Source organism: Brassica napus, chromosome C8, assembly GCF_020379485.1.
Source record: "Brassica napus cultivar Da-Ae chromosome C8, Da-Ae, whole genome shotgun sequence".
Taxonomy (NCBI): Eukaryota; Viridiplantae; Streptophyta; class Magnoliopsida; order Brassicales; family Brassicaceae; genus Brassica; species Brassica napus.
Genome location: NC_063451.1, coordinates 35,348,916 through 35,371,423, shown reverse-complemented (window position 1 = coordinate 35,371,423; position 22,508 = coordinate 35,348,916). Strand labels below are relative to the sequence as shown.

Genomic DNA, 22,508 nt, shown 5'->3' with positions numbered 1-22,508 from the left:
GTTTACTATACACAAAAATAAAACATATAGGTGAAAATTAATTTTTGAAAAAAACATTTCAGCTTTCCAAAATCTAACCCTAAGAATACGTACAATACTACAACATATGTTTGCTAAACTCCTAAACCAAAGAATATCATGATTCACTACTTTCCCTCATCTATCTTGAAAACAAATCAATTTTATCATATCTTAATTTATATCACTTAAAACTGTTTATAATTACATGATTTTTATTTTTCACTCATCAAAATACTTTTTACAAAATTTATAAATTATTTTTATGAAAAACTGGTACCAAACGACTTACAACATCTTAGACGACTTACTCGGTCTATATTTGTAAAAATGACTTCTGTTTTTTGTTTGGTCACAAGTGACTTGGCTGTAATTTCACAAGACTTTTAGGTTAGTTTTGCATTTGATTCAAGTTTAGGTATATGTTTGGGGTTAAAATCAAGTTGTAAGTTAGTTTTGGCAAATTTTCCTTAAAAAAAATTTGCATAAAATGTTAGGATATTTTTTAGAAATTGTATATTGATATACTTATCAAAAGTTACTATAATCTTAAATTATGTAGGATTTTGCCTTTCTAACGTAAGATTGGATTCTAGCAAATATCAAAAAATTATAAATACGGAAAAAAGGAAAATACTTAAAAATAAGAAAATTGCATGTAAATTTCATTAAGGTGACCCACATATGTATTGATTATAATAATTCATTTTTATAATAATGGTAATTATTATAATTTATTCAATTCATTATGGATATGAGTGTAATCAACCACCATAGAAGTTAAAAATGACACGTTGAAAACTGATTTCTCAGATAATATTATTTTACTAATTTTTTTATTTTAATTTTTTTATTTTAATTTTATTGTTAAAAATATTATTTAATAAAATAATTTAATTTATTCGTACTTATTTATACAATAAAAGATATCTAAACAAAAAAACTAATAATTTTTTTATATTATATATTAATTTTCAATTATTTACTTTCTTGCGTTCCAGCACATGATAATTCAATCATTAAGTTCATATTAAATATGGACCACCCAAAGTTTTCAGTCTATCATTATATCTATCTTCCCTATCCCTTCTCCCACCAAAGATAAAAAAAGCCAGACAAATAGTTGGACAAATGAAGTCAATAGCTTTTTCCGTCCTTCTGCTCCTTGCCGTCGCAACCTCAGGTAATATGCTAAATGGCTGGCAAAATCTCACGGGTGTTCATGAAGATGGTGAAGAAGTAATTTGGGTCTCCCTTGTGCTGGATGAGAAGAACTATTTAACCTATCCCAACTTGAAGCCTCAGCCGGTATGTAAGTCTTCAATGAATCGTCTCTGCACCCCAATCTATAGTCAGAAGAACAGCGAATGTACCATCTACAACCGATGCAAACATGGGAATACGGGCAGCTCATAAGTCATAACAGACATGAAATATATGTTTATGTCAGCTTTAAAAAATAATATGTCGCTTAGAAGTGTTTGGGAAGGGAATTCTTGTAATAAAGGTGTGTGTTTGTAATCGGTTTAGCGTGTTTTTTTTTCCTTCTTTTTAGAATTAGCCTGTTGTTCCTTACTAGTTTCTCTTTGATGTTGGGAAGTCATATTCTATCAAATAATGGCTATTGTATCTAGATTGTTGACTTAAGCTTTACTAGGGCGATGAATGGTAGCTACGGTTATTTGCCCAAGAAAAAAAAACTCAGACAACAAGAATTAAGAAAATTATTTTAAATTAATTAGCTAAATTTTTATTTCTGTTAATCTACATTGCAACAATACACATAATGAAAAAGTAATAATATTATATATAATTAGTTCACCGATTCTTTTTTTTTTTTTGAAAAAATAGTTCACCGATTCTTACTCTTCTCTTAATCTCTCAGTGCAAATCTCGCATCAAAATTCTCTAACCTGGATGGACCATTAAGCGTGGTGAATTAAAATAGAAAATTTTAATGTATTATTTTGGGTAAAAAAATTGGTAGGCATAAGCGTTTGAGTGTCTAATCAGTTCAGTTCGGAGTTAATTATTTGAATTCAGATTTTCTGGGAGCACAAATTTAATCTTATTAGGATATTATAAAAGTTTGGTTTGGGTTTACTCTCTGCGGTTCGGATATATAGTAACACACTGATAACCCGGTTGAACCCGTTTTAAATTCGATTTCGGTTCTAATTTGGGTTTTAATTATATATACCTATTATGACTCGAAAATACATATTTAAGTTTTCATCAATTTCAAAAATTGACATTAACAAAGGCTTGATGGCATAATTATAAAGTGGTGGTTAGGAATGGAGAAACATAAAAAAGTTATAATTAAGAGCATGATTATCTCTATCACACTTAATGAGTTTCTTAATAATTTTTCATGAATAAATTGTAACTAAGTGTTCTTAGTTAAGAAACTCCCATTTTAAGTGGTTCAATGGGAGTTTCTTAATTTAGGATTCTTAAAAAAAATTAAGTTTTAAAAAAAAATATTTATTAAATAAAACATATTAAAAATAACATTTAAAACATAAATTTAAAAAACACATAAAATAAAGATTAGTATAATAAACATGAAAATCTTCGTCAAATGATCCCTCAAAAGTGTTTTGAAAAGAAGATGCCATATGTGTGTTTATATGTGTTTTACTTAGACTTTGTGATGAAAAATTTGATTAGTTGAAGAAAGGAAGGAGAATGCAATGAGACATAAGCTGAATACGGAGGTTTTGAGTAAAATTTTGTAAAAAGAAAAACAAGAATGACAATTGGAATAAGAGAGAAGCTGATGAATGGTTCAAGAATGACACACGAGCCTTTAAAAGGGAAGCTGATATTTTATTACCAAATCTGTTAACACATAAAATTACAAAGAGGCACACGAGACTTTCTAGTCCGTGACACATAAAAATACAAAACATTACAAGACTTCCACTCCCAAGTCCGTGACTCGCTATCTCACCTCTGTCAATCAAACATGCAAAATTTCAGTCCATGATCAAACAACACTTCCACTCCCAAGTCCACTACCTGCTGAGACATAAACAGAAGGCTCTAGCTCAATAACATACACCACAAACAACACTAACTAACCAAAATGAAACCAAACCATAACATTCTTTTAAAGTAATGACCTTTCCACTTACGCTCTGAATTGACTGGCCATATTGACTACCTTTGAGTCAATTTCATCCATCAGAGGAACTTGACGGTCCAGCTCCTGCATTTATCAGTGTCACGTGACATGGTTCATCAGCTCAAATACTGAATAAGTTGGAAGTCTGTTATAATAGATGTAGTTCAAGAAACTCACCTCGTTCATATCAGATGCCATGTTCTTCAAAGCATCTAAACCTGTGATGTAGCGCATCCTTACTCTGTGGTGCTTTGGTTTTCGTATTTCCTTTTCCTAATTATCTTTGCTTTCCTTTTCTAAGTATGTTAGATTTCCTTTTCTTTGATGGCTTTGAGTCTTTAGTTCTCTATATAATGTGATTTCTTGATTTGTAAGAAGACACAACTTTGATTATTGATTTATAAAAACTTAAGGGCTTTGTTTTAAACAACTCTTGAAACCTTAGTTTCTGGGCATTCTCTAAGAATTCAACAGATCTTAAGAAGGCAAGTTAGCGGGCATTCTTAGAATTCAACGTTATCTTTGCGTTATCGGTTACTATCGTTACTTCCGCTCTATTAGTTGGTATCAGAGATCTTAGACTGCGATTTTAATCGTAGTTTTACGATCTTAGATTTCAATGGCTCCTCGTCCAACCAACGAGTCGGCACAGATGCAACAATTCCTGGAGGACTTTCAGGAAAACTTTCAAGACAATATACGTCGAACGATGACTGATGCAATTCAGGCTGGTGTACAGGCTGGTGTGCAAGCGGCCTTCGCAGCCAACGCCGCAAACGCTGAAGCTCCCTGCGCACAGGCACCGCAACGACAACAACGCCACAACAACCCCGTCTTTGACGACCTAGATGAGGCCGACGATGAAGACAATCCCTTCGCCGATAACAATCACCGACATGATCACCGTCAGGAGCAACACAACCGCAACAACGACGATCGATGTTGGAATTCGGGTATTAAAATTGATATCCTCGAGTTCCATGGAGGCGCAGAGGATTTACTCGACTGGTTTGTTACTGTCGACGAATTTATCGAATTCAAGGACGTTCCAGAACAGAAGCGAGTACCTCTTGTTACAACTCGTTTCCGCGGCCACGCTGCCTCATGGTGGCATCAATTAAAGTTAACACGAACTAGCCGTGGGAAGGAAAAAACCACTTCGTGGGACAAGCTTAAGAAACATATGCGGAAATCTTTTATCCCGCATAATTTTGAGCGTCTCCTGTTCCAGAAGTTTCATAATATCCGGTAAGCATCACGCTCTGTCGAGGATTATTCTAACGAATTTTATCAACTCCTTACAAGAGTCGACATTCAGGATTCGGAAGATCAACTAGTAGCACGTTACATCGCGGGTTTGCGACCTCAACTACAAAATATTCTCCATCAGTTTGATCCTTGCTCTGTTTCGGAAGCTCGCCAAAGAGCACTGCTTGTCGAACAACAAACACGTGTAGGAGCTAATCAATGGACCGGAAACTCCCGACCGCGAAACACGCCGGTCAATGACGACACCAGGTCTTCGACGGCACGCGACACAACTACAACGAACAATGGACAACACGCCAAAACCGGCGAGCAAGTAGCCCCCGCAGCAATAGAAGCACGTCCATCGCGTCCCAACACTCTGCGATGTTTTACTTGTGGAGAACGGGGCCATATTCAGCTTGTCCAACGCTTGGGCGACGAGGCTTACTTGCAAGTGACAAAGATATCATAGGCGACCCTGTGTATGATGATGACAAAGACTATGAGGAAGAAGTAGAAGAAGAAGAGGTAACTGGCGACACAGGAACGTTCCTCATGCTCCGTCGTAAATGCTTGGCTCCCAAGACTAGCGAACCATGGCAACGAACAGCACTGTTTAGCTCGACATGTACAGTTAAAGGAAAGATTTGTCGTTTTATTTTCGACTCAGGTTGTTCCGCAAACGTCGTTTCCACTGAAGCGGTTCGAAAATTAGCACTGCCAATTGAAGCACACCCGCACCCGTGCCATCTCTTATGGATGCAAACTGGTGCCGAGGTTTACGTCTCGCAACGTACCCCAATAACTCTCTCGATCGGGTCTTTTTACAAAGATACCTTCTACTGCGACAACGCTCCAATGGATGTGTCACATATCATTCTTGGTCGACCATGGCAATATGATCGAGAAGTTACTCACAACGGCAAAACCAATACTCACTCTTTCTTATTCCAAGGACGAAAGATTACTTTGCTACCTTCACCGGAGAAAGATCTAACCGCCACCAACTCTCCCCAATCGGAAACTAAGCAAAATCTTTTGATCATCTCAAAAGCACAATTCGAACTCGAGCTTCATGATTCTCCTCCGATTTTTGCTTTGGTCGCGACATCTCTACCTCCTCCACAACTTCAACCTACGCCAGCAGCCTTTGTGCCAATTTTAGATGAGTTCAGTGACCTCTTTCCGGATGAACTTCCGGCAGGGTTACCACCTCTTCGTGATATTCAACACCATATCGACCTTATCCCCAATGTAGTGTTACCAAATCTAGCACACTATAGGATAAGCCCAGAAGAACACGAAGAACTACGGCGCCAAGTTGAGAACTTACTAGTCAAAGGTTACTACGGCCCACTATTTTGTTTCTCAAACTAAACCATGATTTATTTAGGGCTTCTTTCAATACATGTTCGAAGAGGCATCGCTGTGCCCCTTCGGGACTGACCATATCCCAACGTTTCTGTGACGTTTCCAGTTTCCGTTTTCATTTACATTAATCCAATCATCTTATATAATAAAAGAGACTTGGGTAAGCCACATCATCAATACGCATGGGGCATTTTTTGCGTCTCTTAATCCGTTCATATCCAAGCTTTGTCATCGTAAACCCAGTTTCTAGATCCTCTATACCAACAAGAAAGTCCAAAAGACTTTTCTTTCAGGCCTTGAAGCTAAAGCTTGAAGCTAATATATAGATTACGATTAAGAATGTAGAGTGAGGCCCTGGGATGACCTTTCATACTTACAGGGAGTTGGTACCAGATGGGTTCAAGAGAGTCGAGTACGATGTGTTCGTCTCAAGTTATCCGAAACAGCTCTATCTATGTTTTTGCATGTGTTCTGATCGCTGCTCTTGGTTATATTCAATTCGGTTTCACTGTAAGAAGAAAATCAACCCTTTCAACTTATTTATTTTCCATTTGTAGAAAGTTGTGACTGATTTGTATCGCTTGGGGTCCAGTGTGATTATTCTTCTCCAACAGAAGCTGCAATCACGAAAGATCTCAGTTTAACTGTATGTGAGGCAATTAACCGATCTTTCTGTCTAGAACTGTCTGGTTTATTATTTTTCTGACTTCGATCTCTTGTCCATGTGTTAGTACTTTATGTTTGGTTCTCTATCTAAATAGGGTGCTATGGTTGTTGCAATTGCCAGTGGTCAGATTGTATAATATATTGGACGAAAAGGGGTATTGTTTAGTTTTCGAGTATTAAATTACTCTGTTTTGAATCTTGATCAGTGACATCTTCCTTGCTTTACTCAACCCTTTAACTGTGTGTTTTCTTGGACAGTCTCTGATGATTGCTGGTTGGCTTTGCATATCATTTGCAAAAGTGAGTGTCTGTTGTTTTCCAGTATCTTTATTTGACCTCATTCTGAAAATGTTAGATTGGCCTTACATCATACTGGTTTTGTAGGATACTTCTTTCCTTTACAGGGAAGGCTTTTAGAAGGCTTTGGTGTTGGGATCATTTAGTGGATATTATTCCTTAGATCTGGCTTACTTAGATCTCAGTGGAACATCTATCACTGGCTATATCATTTGTACTGCTCTATGTTATGTCCGGTTATTAGTTATTACACAGGAGAGAGGTTTAAATAAGCATATGAAGAGGCTCAATGCTCCTAAACATTGGATGCTTGACAAACTTGGTGGTGCATTTGTATATCTTCTGCTACGAGAACTTCCGTCTTCTCTATAATACCAAGGGACGTTTCCGTGTTCACTCCATCAGGGACGAGGAAGCTAAGGTTTTGATCTCTCTTGCTCTTGTCATAATTTAGAGTAATGCTTGACATGTATGTGTACCAACAAGATTTGTTTCTTTTCTTACAATTTAAGCTCTGTTAAGGTTCGAACTATACAGTTCGAACAAAAGGGCATCCCTTTCATCAACACATACGATGGTCGCACATTAGTAATGACACCATTAAAATCGACATGGAAGAGAACAAGATTGTTGAGTTCATCAAGTTTGCTGTCGGCAATGTTGTCATGGTGGCTGGAGGTACAAATAGAGGGCGTGTTAGTGTGATTAAAAACAGTGTGAAGCATAAGTGAAGCTTTGAAACTATTCACATCCGAGACTCAACAGGACATGAGTTTGCAACAAGGTTGAGGAATTCACGCTAGGCAAAGGGTCAAAGCCGTGGGTGTTTTCGCAAGGTTAAGGTGTTAAGCTTACCATCAATGAAGAAGCCATGAAGAGTCTCGCTGGCCAACATGCTGCTTAAGTTTGCTTATCAGTTCTCAAACTTATGTTTTTTTTTAAATCTATTTCAAGAGTTAAAAATGGATCCATGGAAAATCTCCACATTGAGCGACTCTGCATATGTTTGCTGCTCAATTTTGATTTTTACTTTATTTTTATCAAGAGTTTAAGGGTGTCAATCATTTATGCAATTTAATTGATTTGCAAATTTTATATATATTTACAAGTCTAATTAAATTTTACTCATTTTCAAATAGAATATATAGATTCTAATTAATATTTATAATTTTTTACTTTTCTTTGGGATTGTTGGTACATTGCTATTGTTTCAGTTTTCCCTAGAAATTTTTATTTTTTTTTACTTGAGTTTTTGCTTCTGTTTTCACTTCAACTACTATCGCAACTTTTTTTATTGGTCTGTCAAAAAAAAAAACCAACCTAAGCAAAGCCATAACTAAGACCCCCCAAATGACATACGAAGCCACACATAGTACCTATAATACATAAGTAGCCGGTATAAACTGTCTGAGTGCAACATGAATCCCAAAAAACTACACTAATCATATTCCTTAAAAAACAAAAAAAAACCCTAATTTATAACAACATTCTTAGTATCACATGCACATAACATAGAAAAATCCAGCTAAATACAAATGCATAAAACAGTAGCTTAATTTTTAAATAAAACCTACAAATAACCAAACAAATAAAATAAAATAGTTAAAATTAATAAACAGCACAAACGTAATGATAAATTAGTTTGGCGAACGGAACCCCAAGTTTATCCCCCAAACTTAATTACTAAACATCAAGAATATATACAAAAACTGTTATTTCTATAAGCAAATGATTAAATTCACCTACTTCAACTGATACGTGGTGAATCACTTTTTATTGCTTAGCATTTGAACATTAGATGGCAATTAATTTTATGTACTTCAAGAATAAAAATTATTTGTAGATTTATTTGGCCACAAATATAAAAATATTAGTACTCTTTCAGAATTACTTTTTGTCTAACTTTCTTTTCTCAAATATATATACTACATAAAATAAAATTTTATACAATACACTAAAAACTCAAAATTTTAACCGAAAATCAAATAAATATCTATTAAGGAAAATTTATATGACTCCAAAAGAATAAATCCACCACACTATTACAATTCAGTTCTAAAGGCATCAATAACAAACATGTCAAAAAAACAAATAACATATGTGAATAACACAAACAGCAAACAACCATCGTGTAGCAAACACATGCATTTACATATTTTTTTCTTTTGGAACATTAATTTAATTTATGTTTTAAGTTCAACTATATTTAATTTGGTACAATTATCAGCTATTAATTCTATTTTTATTAAATCGATCAATAAAAATCACTTACACTCATGTCATTAACCACTATAAAATAGATCACAAAAAATGGAATTCATTAAAAAAAAAAATATGAATTAGAATACCACTAGTATATATCCTACTATATAAAAATACTAAATTTGAGGTTTTTGGGACTATCCACCTCAGTCAAAATATTCTCATCAAAAAAAAATTAGAAATAGACGTCATTTAGAAGATAATTAACTAACATATGACTTTTGATATTTCTAAAAATTTCAAATTTGTAACTGCTAATTTATTAATAGAATCATATATCTATATTGAATTATGTTCTATTTTTAATCGTTAGACTTCAAGGGTAAATAAATTATTAATTTATAATATATATAGTTTATAACTTTATATTGTAGTTATAAATAAAGAGAAAATAACCGGGGAGGGTGAAGAAGCTCATGTAAAATTATGTAATTAAAATGGTAAAATAGTGAGTATGATGAGGTGAATCTAAGAAAATTTGTTGTACAAATTATGGTGATTTCTTCGTCCACTGAAATGATTTAAAATAAAATATATATTCACATAAATAAGTCAATATTTGTTGTTTTTTTTGTAAGATGTTAAGATTATCATTTTTTGAAAGGTTACACTGTTGTTTTTAAACAACTTATTACACCAAGGAAACAAAAACAACCAACAACAACTTAAGGTAAAAAAAAAAGCCTTAAAGAGGTCTTATACAAGAAAGATAAAAAAGAAGTAGAGAAGAGGAGAAAGAAGAATTTGCCGGGTAAGAGATGAGACGGTCACGCATCATACGGTCGAGAGAGGCAAGGATGACTGACGAAGGTGAGGAGACAGCTGTGAACACACGAGCATTACGCTTTTTCCACAGCAGGTAGATGGCTGACTGAAAGTAGAGCTTGATGACTGGAGTAGCATGCGCATCTGCATTGACGCGAGGTTGATTGGTCCATGCTGCAACAAAGTGTAGATCAGCCGGAGGAGAAATCCAAACTTCAGCAGCAAAAGGCTCTCATATCAAGCGAGAGAAAGAGCACTCAAAGAAGAGATGATGGTGAGTCTCTATTTCCATATTACAAAGGACGCACGTTCCTGAGACATTTAACCTCCAACGCCTCAAGCGATCATTGGTTGTCAGTCTTCTCCGCAAAGCCAACCAAGATATAAATACATTACGTGGAATATGTTCCTTGAACCAAATAGTCTTGTGCCAATATTTGTTGTTGATAGTTTTTATATTCTTTTTTGATATTAGTATCCATATTTTTTAGTAAACTAATCCAAAGAGATTAGTTTGTGGAGTTAACCAAATGAGGATTATAGTGTTTACTTTGAAAAAAGTAATAGGTTGAATGATAGATGGCGTGCGTGCTTTTTCACTTGGAAATCTGCACATATATTAAAATTGTAAGATTTGAATCATAGAGAAAATATAGTGTATATGACTGAAGTTGGTCCATTTCGAAACTAAAGATGGCTAAAATTCTTCTTTGTCCAAATGCATAGATGTGAATCTTATATGAATAGAGTTCTCCATTGCTTATAGCAATGTAATAAACTCTGTGTGTAAAGGAGAAGAAATATTATATAAGTGAAAACAAAAATTATGATTTTTTTCTTGAGCCTATAGGCTCTTCGCAATTTGAAGAAGAAAGAACATATTGTGTGAAAATCTTTGGCTCGGTCAAATTTTATCCAGTTGTTTATAAAACTGTTGTTATCTGATTCATGTAATTTCTCAGTGTTGATTTAAAAGTCCAAAAAATCCATCTATACTGACTTTTTGTTATTTTTTTTTGTGATTTGAATTTAAAAAGAGATAAAACTTTCGATAAGTTATGTAAACTTAGAACAAATATTTAGCTTTAGAATGCATTTACATGTTTCAAACTTATAATATATACATATATAATGCTTAAAACTATGCATGTGCCTTAATATGTTTATCTTCTTGAATGTGCTAATCGTACTATATATAATATTATTTAAAATTTTCAAAAAATTTATGTCAAATACAAAAAACCATCAATAAAAAATATAATTCTCCATCTACAACAAGAAAAATGAAAAATTATAAATATATAAATTTAAATTAAGAAAATCTAACATTGAAAAAAATAAGAAGTTAATGTAAAAGAAAAAAACGATAAATAATATTATAAATAAAATAAATTTATAAGACAGGAAAAAATCTCTAGTTAGAATAAAGTTGGATGAAGCCACCTCCTTCCTTCTTTGAACACGTGCCCTTTTCATTAAAAGCATGTGAACTTCAATAAAGTTGTAATTGTTTAATGTAATGGGGTCCAACGCAGATGTTGATGATTTTTGCCCGACCGTCTTCTCTGTGTGAAACGCTCGCGGTCCAGCTTCTCGTCCTCATTGATGCTTCTGAGAAACGTATACAGCAGTTATGGCATTCATTCAATCTTGAACTGCTATGCCTCTTTAGTTCTCTTAAATTCATCGATCTCATCGTCGTCTTTAATAAGCTACGAACTTGAGAAAGACAATCTTTCGAGACTCCCTCTTGTTACCGTCGAGTCTCCCCTTCGAGATGCCAAGTCTGTACTTCGTGGAGATTTACAGGTAAATTTTCTCATTTGATTTAAATGAAAGGATGAAATAATCTTTAGAATTCTGGGTATAGAAAAAGAATATGTTATTTGAACTCTCTTTGTGTATATTTCTTAACGAAGTCAGATTTTTTTCTACTCTGATTTAACACATTCAGTGGATCAAGACCTACAAGTTTATCTTTTGGGCACTCATATTCGATGGAAAGATGTATTTTCCGCAGATATTTCCCTTGGAAAGAGCCTCCCTTCAATATAACATCTATAATATTCTCGCCGACGATCACTGAATCCCTGTCGCAACCTCCCCTCTTGCTCATGATCCTTTTTTTTTTTTGTTTGGCTTGAGAAATTATTTGTTTTTGAGTTGTTCAATAGATTGTAGGTAATAGCTTTGTCACTGAACAGTTGCAGATTTGGACCTCACTAGAACTCTTCATCATAAAAAGACGACCGCAAACATCTACTCGTGCAAAAACAATCAGCCATTCAGAATCAGTTTCATTTACTACAAGAAACAATCCTTAGGTGACTCGATCTCTTACCTTCTCTCATTGCTGCCATCATGTTTGCTTCTCTTGAAATGACTTCTTCACCTTGACTTAAAGCCTTCTTAACATCAGTTCCTTCTTTGACTAAATATCTATGTTTTTACTTAATGATCTAGAGCAAGTATATTTATTTGGTCATTCACTTTTTCTTAGGTGATTTGGCAAGTAACAGCCTTAATACTCACGGTTTGAAAGATGGAGAGCTAAGAAACAGATGATGTACACCATTGGCACAAGAAGAGATTTGTTCACTCCTTTCAGCTTGAGGTTTCTCCTAGATGTGTCCTTTGTTAAAATATAGATATTATTGTCAAGCTTTGGGTTGCTTTTGATTGTTCTTCTTATTAATAGAGACGTGCTGTGGAGATATAGGGTCCTCAAGCATCTGGAGAAAAAAATAACCCCTGCTGAAGCATAAAGGCCAAGAGGTTATTGTATGTCTTCAAAATCTCTGGCTCCCCCTCGCTATCCTATACCTGATGAAATGTTTAGGCTTCTCAACCATGACTAAATATTATCATTGGCTAACACGAGCACTCACCTCCTGTTTTTTTTTTAACCTAAATAGACTAACTATAGTTTTCCAATATCTGAGCGTAATCAACTTGAATTTTCATAAACATTATTGGAGACTTGACTGTTAAGCTAGATGGGCTTTCAACCTAAAACCAATTGGTGATAAGTGGAGTGGCCTATCTATCTTATATATTACTAAAGATCCCTTCCAACTACCGATGTGAGACCTTTGTCCCTAATACGCCCCCTCGAGATGATGGTTCTTTAAGCGTCAATCTCGGAATGTTTGGGCAAAGATCGAGGGCCAACTTTGGGCCGGGTCGATATGGATCGGGTTGGACTGCGTGGATCGGGCTCTGATACCATGTTAAGCTAGATGGGCTTCCAACCTAAAACCAATTGGTGATAAGTGGAGTGGCCCATCTATCTTATATATTACTAAAGATCCCTTCCAACTACCGATGTGGGACCTTTGTCCCTAATACTGTTAAGCTAGATGGGCTTCCAACCTAAAACCAATTGGTGATAAGTGGAGTGGCCCATCTATCTTATATATTACTAACGATCCCTTCCAACTACCGATGTGGGACCTTTGTCCCTAATACGCCCCCTCGAGATGATGGTTCTTTAAGCGTCAATCTCGGAATGTTTGGGCAAGGATCGAGGGCCAACTTTGGGCCGGGTCGATATGGATCGGGTTGGACTGCGTGGATCGGTCTCTGATACCATGTTAAGCTAGATGGGCTTTCAACCTAAAACCAATAGGTGATAAGTGGAGTGGCCTATCTATCTTATATATTACTAAAGATCCCTTCCAACTACCGATGTGAGACCTTTGTCCCTAATATATAAGATAATTAGGGGGCGTATTAGGGACAAAGGTCCTACATCGGTAATTGGAAAGGATCTTTAGTAATATATAAGATAGATGGACCACTCCACTTATCACCAATTGGTTTTAGGTTGGAAGCCCATCTACCTTAACATTGACAGCATCAGAAGCTCTTTTAATGACGACTTGCAAGACAACAGTTCAGATGGAAGGGTGATTTTAACTCCTATGAAACAAGAATAGGCGCACCGCATTACCACTCACCCACTTTGTATTTTGCAGGGATGTCTCTATCTGCCTAAGTTTATTTGACGACCTAGCCTACAAATTTCATAAAAGTTTACAAGTTTTGATACCGAACCAAGGGTTGTTGTAGCTACATACGTCAATCCTGAAATGGTTGGAGGTTAGGTTTTCTTATTTCAAACTTTATCTACTGCTTAAGTAAACAATAGGTGTGCATAGGTTGGTATAATAGATATATAGTTGAGCCCCAATCATCTTCATTTGCGCTTTTTCTCTCAGGGTGGTTATTCGCAAACGCAACATCTGAGACTCATATCTACTTAGACTTGGAAACAGCTGCAAAACAGTGTTATTATGAGAGGTAAATTATCTCCAACAATTCATTTGATTATTCTACTGTGTATAATTATTCCCAGTACTCATAGTGAACTTACTAAACGCTATGAAACACATTAGATTGGCTACTGATGGCTCAGCAGCGCCAACAAGCCCAACAAAGTTACCTCATGGGAAGAAATTTGAAACCCTCACCGTCTCAGAGCTGAATGAATATGTCACCACAACACAATTTCACGTGTCATACTACTCTAATTATTAACTTACCTGCAGCACATGCTTGATCCTTAATGATATTCTGTTGTTGTGATATGTGATCTAGGCAATCGACTTCCTTTGTATTGGCAAAGTTATGGGAATTCAAACTGACAAAGGCTGGTGTTACATTGGTTGCTCTAAGAAGCTTCTGCAGGGTGAATCTTCATTCACACGCACTGTTTGCGCTAACCCAAATGTTGTTGCTTCCCTCAGGTAACTAATGTTTGGCTTAACAAACTGTGAAACGAACATATGGCTTAACAAACAGTTACCATTCTCTACACCAGCCTAGACAGTAAATTTTAACTCTTTTTTCTGTGCCATGTCTCATGGTAATGTTCGTCAGGTACCGTGTGGAGTTGACCATTTCAGATGAAACCGAGGAAGCTATCTTCGCAGCTTTTTCCGAGATGATCAAGCTGACAACGTCCACGCTTCTGAAGTTGGGTAACACATGGTTCAATTTCAACTAATCCTCCTATAAGTTAATAAATTTCACCTTTTCCTACTTAACATATTTACCAAAATAAATAAATTTCATCTTTTCCGGTGGTAATTTTTTTGAAAAAACATTATTTCCCATGTTCAGGGTGGAGGTTTTGCTGAGCAGCAGGATAACAAGTACCCATCTTTAATCATTGAGATTATCATGAATACTTACATTTTCAGCTGAAATTGTTTTCATTTTAATTTTACATCAAAGCGTCAGACCTTAGCGTCTTGATTTTGGTGTTGATGTATATTTTTTTCTAATTGGAATATACATTAATTCGCTGACTGATTAAGCGTTTGCAAATATCATTAGCAAGGAAGAGATGATGGGCCCAAAGACAATATGCCTGAAGCCATCTCAGTTGCCTCAGCTTCTGCTAAGCTAGGCAACAACAATGCGAAGGAGAAACCGTGAGTTACATACTGCACACTGGGGAACCTCCCTGAAGTTGATGGCTTCATATCTGAGAATCCAAAGCTCAAGACAATTGAGCCTGCTGCTAAGAAGTCCCGTACGGAAAAGATGAATATGGAAGCCTTTTTTTATCATGTTGCTGTCGTTTTTCTAAATCAAATAATGCTTTGGCATTTTGCCATTTGCAAACTGTTACGTATGTAACATTGAGCAGTTTTTCAGGTCGCCGCTCCCGTAAAGAGAAAAAAAGAGCGATCTTGAAGAAGAAACATCGAGCACCGGCGTTCGGCCTTTCTGGTCGCCGCTGACTGCTTCTCTTCTCTCTTCTCTCTTCTCCTTTTATTTTTGCTCTCCTCCTCCTCTTAGTTAATGGCGTCAATATGTCTGGTGTCTCTGGTTGGGGTCTGTTCGGCGTTGGATTTTAGATCTGCTCCGGGAGAGCTAGATTTGGCTGTCTGGGGCTTCTTGTTGGAGCATCGACAAGACGTCTTCGGTTTGAAGGGTAAGGGAGTCGGCTTTTAAGATATATCTGTGTCAGATTTCGTTTTTCTCTTTGTAGATCTGGGCTCTGTTTGTTTCGATGTCGGCATGGATGATTTGGAAGCAGCATTGGTCTTTGTGGAGGGGTTTGTGAGCTTTAGATGCGGTTGTGGGTTGGCGACTTACCTAGGCTTGGGAGTGTCTCCCCTTTCTCTGGAGTTATCTCTGGTGGTTGTTAATCTTTATTGGTCAGAGCCTTGTTGCAAGCTCAATTCTAGTTTTGTGAGGATAGGATGGAGATACCTGTGTATTTGGAGTTAATGCTTCTTTGCTGGTCGATTTCCGCCGTTCTGTTAGTAATAGTCCTGGTGTTGGAGTGGTTTTCATCAGGTTACCGGCTGTGTGAATAAGACGTGTGTTCGGGAAGCTTTTATAGGCTTTGCCGTGGGGTGTTTGGTGCGTATGAGGCGCGTAGAGAACCTACTCAAGGTCCAATGGCAAGTCTTAGTTAGGATTGAAAGGTGTTCATAGCGACGGTTAAGGATTCAAACCTCTCTCGACCCAGTTTATGTTTGGTGATGTTCGTGTGCTTCCAGGTTATCTCGCTGCTCTTCTTATTTTGAGGTTATTGTTGATGAGTTCTCGCCAGGTAACCTCGTCTTTGGATACAAGGTTGAAGCCTCCTCTCCTGTTGTTTTATTCTATTATCCTGTTTCTCGACATCTTTCTTTTTCTTTGTTGTTGTTAGCTTTGGGGGTTGTGTTTTGTTCATCTATTGGCTCTGGGAGGTATATATTACCTCGCCGGCTCTTAGCTTCAGACAATGTCTTTATTGTATGTGTGTAACCGAATGTTTGATCTAATCTTAATTTTCCAAATGACAAAAAAAAACTGTTACGTATGTTGGTTGAGTTCTTTGCACTACTAATATAAGAATATTTCGAAATATTTCTCTTTAAGCCAACCATGTATTTAGTAACACAATCCACCAGCAGTTACATATTTAAGTGTCTAAAATATTATAGATCCATCAGACGTCTGTCTGCTTTTGTAGTAGATTAAATCAAATTAACAGAAGTGAAACATGAAGTGGTGGGCATCTGAGATTACTTAACAATATAAATACAGTAGAACTTCTATAATACTCAATAAATTAATAATTTCTATAAATTAATAAATTTTTTTGGTTTTAACTTTGAGCGATTCAAAATTTGACATAAATCAACAAAATAATAAGATAATAACTTTTTAGAAAATTTTATGTAAATATATGTTCCCATTAAAATTATAAATTAATCATTTACATATTTTATATAAATAAAAACTTATTATTATATTGTTTGTTTTATATTCACAATGGAATTATTTTTAAATTTTGTTAACACTTAATATATTTTTGATGATATTTAGTAATATTATATCTATAACCACATTTAAATTCTATACAATATATATTATATACACCAAATAATATAATAAAATTAATAAAAATGTCAAATATAAAAATAACAATTAATGTCTTAAAATATTTTTCTTATATTAAAATAAATATATCTTAAAATAAAAAATTTAAATAAAATTTTTATTTGTAAATTAATATCTCTATAAATTAATAAAATTTCAAAAGCCCAACATAATTAATTTATAGACGTTATACTGTATAGAATTAACACAAATGCAACACGAAGTGGTAGGCATCTGAGGTTACTTAACAATATAAATATAGGAAATGTTTGGTTTCCTTAACCTTATGCAATGTTTTAATGCTGTTGATCTTTTCTCATACCTAATTGGGAGTTTAAAAATTCAATCCTCAGCCAAACCCTTTTGTGGCTTACTCTACTTCTTTTACAAATGTTCATTCCACTAACTAATCTTGCCATAATATGTTAATCTATCACTCTATAACTTTCGAATATTTAAGACTGTTATCCCCTATATTATATTTGCGAAGTGATTTTGACACGTGTCATTTTTACAATTAATTTCACAAAACAAATATGACATGATTACTGAAATTGATGACATGTCTTATAAATGTTGACAATTGCATTTAATGTTAATTTATTTTTTTGGTAAACATTTTAAATATGGTAATAACTCATATATTAAATTTAATGTTAATGTATATTTTTGGTAAACATTTTAAATATCTTAATAACTCATACATTACATTTAATGTTAATTTATATTTTTGAATTTTTTTTTTAGAATATGGAAATAACTCATAAATCATCATTAAAATAAATATATTCAAATATGGCATTATAAAATTCGAAATATAATTTAATTATATTTATCATTTTCAGTAAACAAAATCCTGGGACTTATTATCCGAGATCCGGATTCGATCCGAGATCCGCTCCGGATCCGCTCCGAAAATAGGATATCCGGGGTGCCCGGATCCGAATCCGGATAGTAAAATCTTGGATCCGTGCAAACCGAATCCGGATCCGGATATCTTAATTTTTAGGTCCGGATATCCGGATCCGGATCCGTATTTTTAAAATACATTAAATTTTTATATTTTATTAATATTTATATTTGATATATTAATATTTATACATGAATTAATTTTATAATATTATATTTTAGTTTTTACAATATTATAAACATATATAAATATATTTATAAATATTTAATTTATGTATTATATTAAAAAAAATTATTTTTAATTATTTTGACGGATCCGGATCCGGATATCCGCGGATAATAGAATATCGAGACGGATATCCGAAACCCGGATATCCGTAAACCACGAATCCGGATCCGGATATTAAATCCACGGATCCGATGGATCCGGATCCGGATACCCTAAATTTCCCGGATATCCGGATCCGTCGCAGGGCTACCGATCTTGTCTTGATTTAATAATTTTGTAATGTAATTTTGTCTCTGTGTTTTTTTGAGACCGGCATTGTTTGTTGGGCAGCACATGGGGTAGGTGAACAGTAATCGCACCTTCTATGAGTAAAAGATCTGAGAAGCTCGAGGAAAACAACTATAGCCGCCGAGAAGGAGGCCCTTTAATTGCTCTGGAAACTTAGCTTGGCCAACTGGAGGTCACCGAGAAGATCAAAGATGAGAAGATCAAAGAGAACCCGTCAAGTGGTGGTTGAGAAGTACAAGCTTTGTTTTGACAAGATCATGAGGGCTCTGGTCGACTCCGAGGTTGTTCAGAAGAGCGCCTTGTTGATGTCCCTGATGGTTTCTCAGACTGGTCTGATTGACGAGCTATCAGCAAGGGGGATAGAGTTGGTTTCGAGGCAGATCAGGAGATATGGTTTCAAGCTCATAAGGAATTCCAGGCGGACATCGATGCAATGGATATAGATCGATTTGATTCAGAGAGAGAGAGAGAGGTTGAAGGTTTCAGGCGGTTTTGGTCAAGATAAGATTTTTTTATCCAAATGGATACTATGTTTATGTATTCCAAGGCTTTTGATTGATATGTAAAAGTGACAACACCGGTCGCGGGAAGGCCTGGCTTATTGATGGGTTAAATAAGATGCGAACGTGCTTCGACTTATCATGTTTCAGAATCCATATTAGGTCCGAGTGATTTTGTTTATCATTAACCAATTTGAGTGTTTTTAGGATGCTTGGTAGTTTTTGTGCTTCTCAAGTGTTTGCGGGAAGGACCCGACATTCGATCCAAAAAGGTCGTGCTTAAGGTCACATAAGGCACAACGAGTGAACTCAAAAGATGCTTCTTTCGGCAAAAGGTGTCGTCTCACCAAGGCACCTATAGAAGTTCTACAATACAGATCGGCTACAGCCTGGTCAGAGGTCCGATATAAAGAACTAAAGAAGAATATAGAAGTATTGAGAATAAAGTCTAGTATGGAAGAAAATCGGATGCCCTTCTTCTTTCTCATGATCTCTTTTTTTATAGGTGTCGACGAGGGAGATCGAAACGGTGGAGTATGAAGTTGGATAAAACCCTGTCTCCAACAAATGTACTCTCTCACATTGTTCTTAACATGTCAATAACCTGAATAGGATACAATTAATTTATTATAGAGGTGCAATTGTAGCAATCATCATATACACAAACGTAAAGAAACGTTTACGGAATAGAACGTGTGTCTAAGTCCATACATGCAGACAGTTCACAAAGTCTCCAACTGTTCTTATGCACAACACACAGCGGTTGGATTTCCTGCAACCATCATTTTAACATTCAAGAATCTGCCGTCCCGGGCTGCGTTAGAACCGTTTTCTCGTCTGGACATGCGCGTAAGAGTTTGCAGACGTCATTTTTCACTAAGAAATCGTTTGCATTTACTAGGATCAGAGGTCCATACTCGAACACCAACTTCTTGCACTGTAATATAACATATACACAACATGGTAAAAATGAGAAAATCAGAAAGGAAACACATCCAGGCAGGGTTATTAAGTTGAATTGTTATATATTGAAACTTGATTAATTCTAACCTTCTTCTCATGGTTCTTGAACGATTTGCATCCCTTGAGAAGTAGCTCAACTATATCCAGCTGGATAATCAAAGCGAAAACAATGTCAGTATATCAACTATGATGAGTCTATGACACAGAACGCATAGATAATGTTCATCATCTTGTAGTTATTACTACTAAGTCCTAACCTGTGTGTCGGGATCTTGGAGTTTGATGAGAATATCTGAAACAGTCTTGTGGCATACAGCGCAGCTATCCTGACGGGCTTCTTCTACAAGAGCAGCCACTTTGTCACAAAGATTCATCCTCTTGCAGAAATCTTCAGGTTGAAACGACTCCAGTTGTATAAAGAAAAGAGGGACATAATAGTCAACCAAAGTTACGCACTGCATCATTAAAAAACATATCATCATTCAGTTCAAGACAGTTGTTATGATATATTAATACACAGAAGCAACAGAGACGGTCTGAGGCAAAAAAAAAAAACAAATGCAAAAGTTTATCAAACCTGCTGTGCAAAACCGCGCATACGGGAACACCGATCATGAAGGTCCTCGATTATCTGTGCTTGTGTTTGGTTATTCTCAAGGTAGCTGATAGCAACGTTAACATATTCCTCACACAGAGTGCAAACCTTTTCATTCTTTATAACTTTCTCTGCACAAAAGTCAAAAAGAAAAAGGTTGAAAAGTCTTGAACCATCTGACTATCTGAGCCATACTTTGAGGGGATCGAAGCCAAACTATTTCATTAAAACGGAACTCTTAAGTGGAAGCAGCTTCTATAGCATCAATCAGATAGAGGTGGTGTTTTCACCCGAAATATTGGTCTTAGTATTGGTACCTGAGTCTAGGGAAGAGTGAAGGAAAGATCTAGCGTCGGAAAGCAAGGTCAACCCCAGCAAGAAAATAACCAACGTTCCAGCTTTTGGTCCCATTGATTCCTGTGGTCCAGAAGATGAGAAGGTTAGAAAAGATTCAAGCAAAAACTCTTTACCTGAGATTATCTGCGCGGAACTAGAGTCAACATGGTAAGAAAATTCAACCTGAGATAAAAAAAGACAGAGTTTTTACCTTTCCAGAAAAATGAAGACAAACTAATGATTAGCAGACTCTGGCTTGGGAGAAGAAGAAGAAGGTTTCAATCACAAGCAGATCCGTTCGAATTGGTTGTTTGCGTCTGAATATAAATAATTGAGAGAGGTTTTCTCAAACCACAAGCAATCAATCATCCGTTCACGTTATCATCACCTTGTTGCTATTATTATATTCGAATACATATATGCCGACAAACTATTATTTATTTCTTTTAGGTTTTATCTACTAGGCGAGGTGTTATTAATGTTTCGAATGGGAAAAGTAAAGCAGATCATTCGAATCAAACAGATTATATTATGCGGGAGAAAATCAGATCAAACAGTCTATTACAGTTAAGGGGATGTATTCAATTTAACGTGATTTGATTTTTAATGGGATTTTAGATGATTTTAATAAGTTGCAGAGATTTACGGGGATGTATTCAACTAAGAGTTTCAAGTGATTTGTATTAAAATGAAAAATCTGCTGTTATACAAACGTGGATTTTAAAAAACACTTTAAAATCCAATGTTATTTAACTTGTCATTTCATAAAATACTCTGAAATCCACTGTTATTGAATAAAATTTAAGTTGGAAATTCTAGAGTATTTTAATTGTTTCCAGAGTGTTTGAGAAGAGTTCTTTAGTTATAAAAATAAAAATCTAAATCTCACTGTTTTAGATGAGATTCTAGAATGTTTTAACAAAAATCACACCAAATTCTCTAATTCTTCTGCAATCATCTACAATCTCGTTAAAAATCAAATTACTTCAAATTTCAGATTCAATACACTCTCCTTAAGTGATTTTTGTTAAACTACTCTAGAATATCACCTAAAACTATGAGATTTGGGTTTTAATTTTTTTAACTAAGAAATCCTACCCAAACATCCTAAAATCACCTGAAAACTTTAAAACTCCACAACTTCAAATATTTTCAATAACAGTGGATTGCAGAGTACTTTAAGAAATGTCAAATTCAATAACATTGGATTTTAAATGAGTTTTTAAAATTTATGTTTCAATAACAGTGGATTTGTCATTTTAATATAAATCATCTGAAACTCTCAGTTGAATACATCCCCCTTAATGTTTTGAATATCGGACTGAACATTGACTCGGCATTATAGCTGAGTCAATGGTCGGACCAGTCCAACCGATCCAACAGTAGTTTAATTTAATTTTAAGTTAAATTGAAGAAAACCAAGTTCTAATAACGAACCGAATCACCGGTTTTACCAAATTTGACCAGTTATTGATTGGATTTACCAATTTTACTCAAATCAGATTCTTAACACAACTCATAACCGGTTATACAAGCGAGACACAG

General features: G+C 35.2%; 2 protein-coding genes, 2 long non-coding RNA genes and 1 pseudogene across 8 annotated transcripts; 3 read left to right on the top strand and 2 right to left on the bottom strand.

The window, feature by feature from the left end:
* Positions 1 to 1,023: 1,023 nt before the first annotated feature.
* LOC125591109 lies at positions 1,024 to 5,877 on the bottom strand. Its single transcript, XR_007327094.1, has 2 exons — positions 3,326 to 5,877; positions 1,024 to 3,232 (listed from the first exon to the last, which is right to left on the bottom strand). It is a non-coding gene; the product is annotated as an uncharacterized LOC125591109 (long non-coding RNA).
* Positions 5,878 to 6,344: 467 nt separating this feature from the next.
* LOC125591108 lies at positions 6,345 to 8,536 on the top strand (annotated as a pseudogene).
* Positions 8,537 to 11,127: 2,591 nt separating this feature from the next.
* On the top strand, positions 11,128 to 15,525 carry LOC125591107. 4 transcript variants are annotated; one of them, XM_048764555.1, is made up of 9 exons: positions 11,129 to 11,566; positions 11,962 to 12,081; positions 12,258 to 12,371; positions 12,456 to 12,538; positions 13,735 to 13,858; positions 13,978 to 14,059; positions 14,155 to 14,272; positions 14,357 to 14,505; positions 14,639 to 15,525. In XM_048764555.1, the coding sequence occupies exons 5-9, from the start codon at positions 13,849 to 13,851 to the stop codon at positions 14,763 to 14,765; spliced, it is 486 nt and encodes a 161-aa protein (XP_048620512.1). In that variant the 5' UTR covers positions 11,129 to 11,566; positions 11,962 to 12,081; positions 12,258 to 12,371; positions 12,456 to 12,538; positions 13,735 to 13,848; the 3' UTR covers positions 14,766 to 15,525. The 4 variants fall into 4 exon arrangements, with proteins under 4 accessions (XP_048620511.1, XP_048620515.1, XP_048620512.1 ...); XM_048764557.1 differs by having other exon boundaries at positions 11,130 to 11,566; positions 12,456 to 13,858; positions 14,639 to 14,776; positions 14,882 to 15,525; XM_048764554.1 differs by having other exon boundaries at positions 11,128 to 11,566; positions 12,456 to 13,858.
* Positions 15,526 to 18,377: 2,852 nt separating this feature from the next.
* On the top strand, positions 18,378 to 19,699 carry LOC125591106. Its single transcript, XR_007327093.1, has 2 exons — positions 18,378 to 19,468; positions 19,575 to 19,699. It is a non-coding gene; the product is annotated as an uncharacterized LOC125591106 (long non-coding RNA).
* LOC106367756 (prosaposin-like) lies at positions 19,670 to 21,369 on the bottom strand. Of its 2 annotated transcripts, none has more exons than XM_048764552.1 (6): positions 21,175 to 21,369; positions 20,945 to 21,044; positions 20,610 to 20,758; positions 20,290 to 20,487; positions 20,120 to 20,179; positions 19,670 to 20,006 (listed from the first exon to the last, which is right to left on the bottom strand). In XM_048764552.1, the coding sequence occupies exons 2-6, from the start codon at positions 21,036 to 21,038 to the stop codon at positions 19,863 to 19,865; spliced, it is 645 nt and encodes a 214-aa protein (XP_048620509.1). In that variant the 5' UTR covers positions 21,039 to 21,044; positions 21,175 to 21,369; the 3' UTR covers positions 19,670 to 19,862. The 2 variants fall into 2 exon arrangements, with proteins under 2 accessions (XP_048620509.1, XP_048620510.1); XM_048764553.1 differs by lacking the exon at positions 21,175 to 21,369 and adding an exon at positions 21,098 to 21,110.
* Between the last annotated feature and the right edge of the window lie 1,139 nt (positions 21,370 to 22,508).

Excerpts from the sequence above, each read along its gene's own strand:
- LOC125591107 (XM_048764554.1), top strand. Across the intron at positions 14,060-14,154 it reads AAACAGTGTTATTATGAGAG|ATTGGCTACTGATGGCTCAG; the intron begins GTAAATTATCTC and ends GAAACACATTAG. Across the intron at positions 14,273-14,356 it reads TCACCACAACACAATTTCAC|GCAATCGACTTCCTTTGTAT; the intron begins GTGTCATACTAC and ends TATGTGATCTAG.
- LOC106367756 (XM_048764552.1), bottom strand. The coding sequence starts at position 21,038 with ATGGGACCAAAAGCTGGAACGTTGGTTATTTTCTTGCTGGGGTTGACC. Across the intron at positions 20,759-20,944 it reads TCACTCTTCCCTAGACTCAG|AGAAAGTTATAAAGAATGAA; the intron begins GTACCAATACTA and ends ACTTTTGTGCAG. Across the intron at positions 20,180-20,289 it reads TCCAAGATCCCGACACACAG|CTGGATATAGTTGAGCTACT; the intron begins GTTAGGACTTAG and ends TTGATTATCCAG.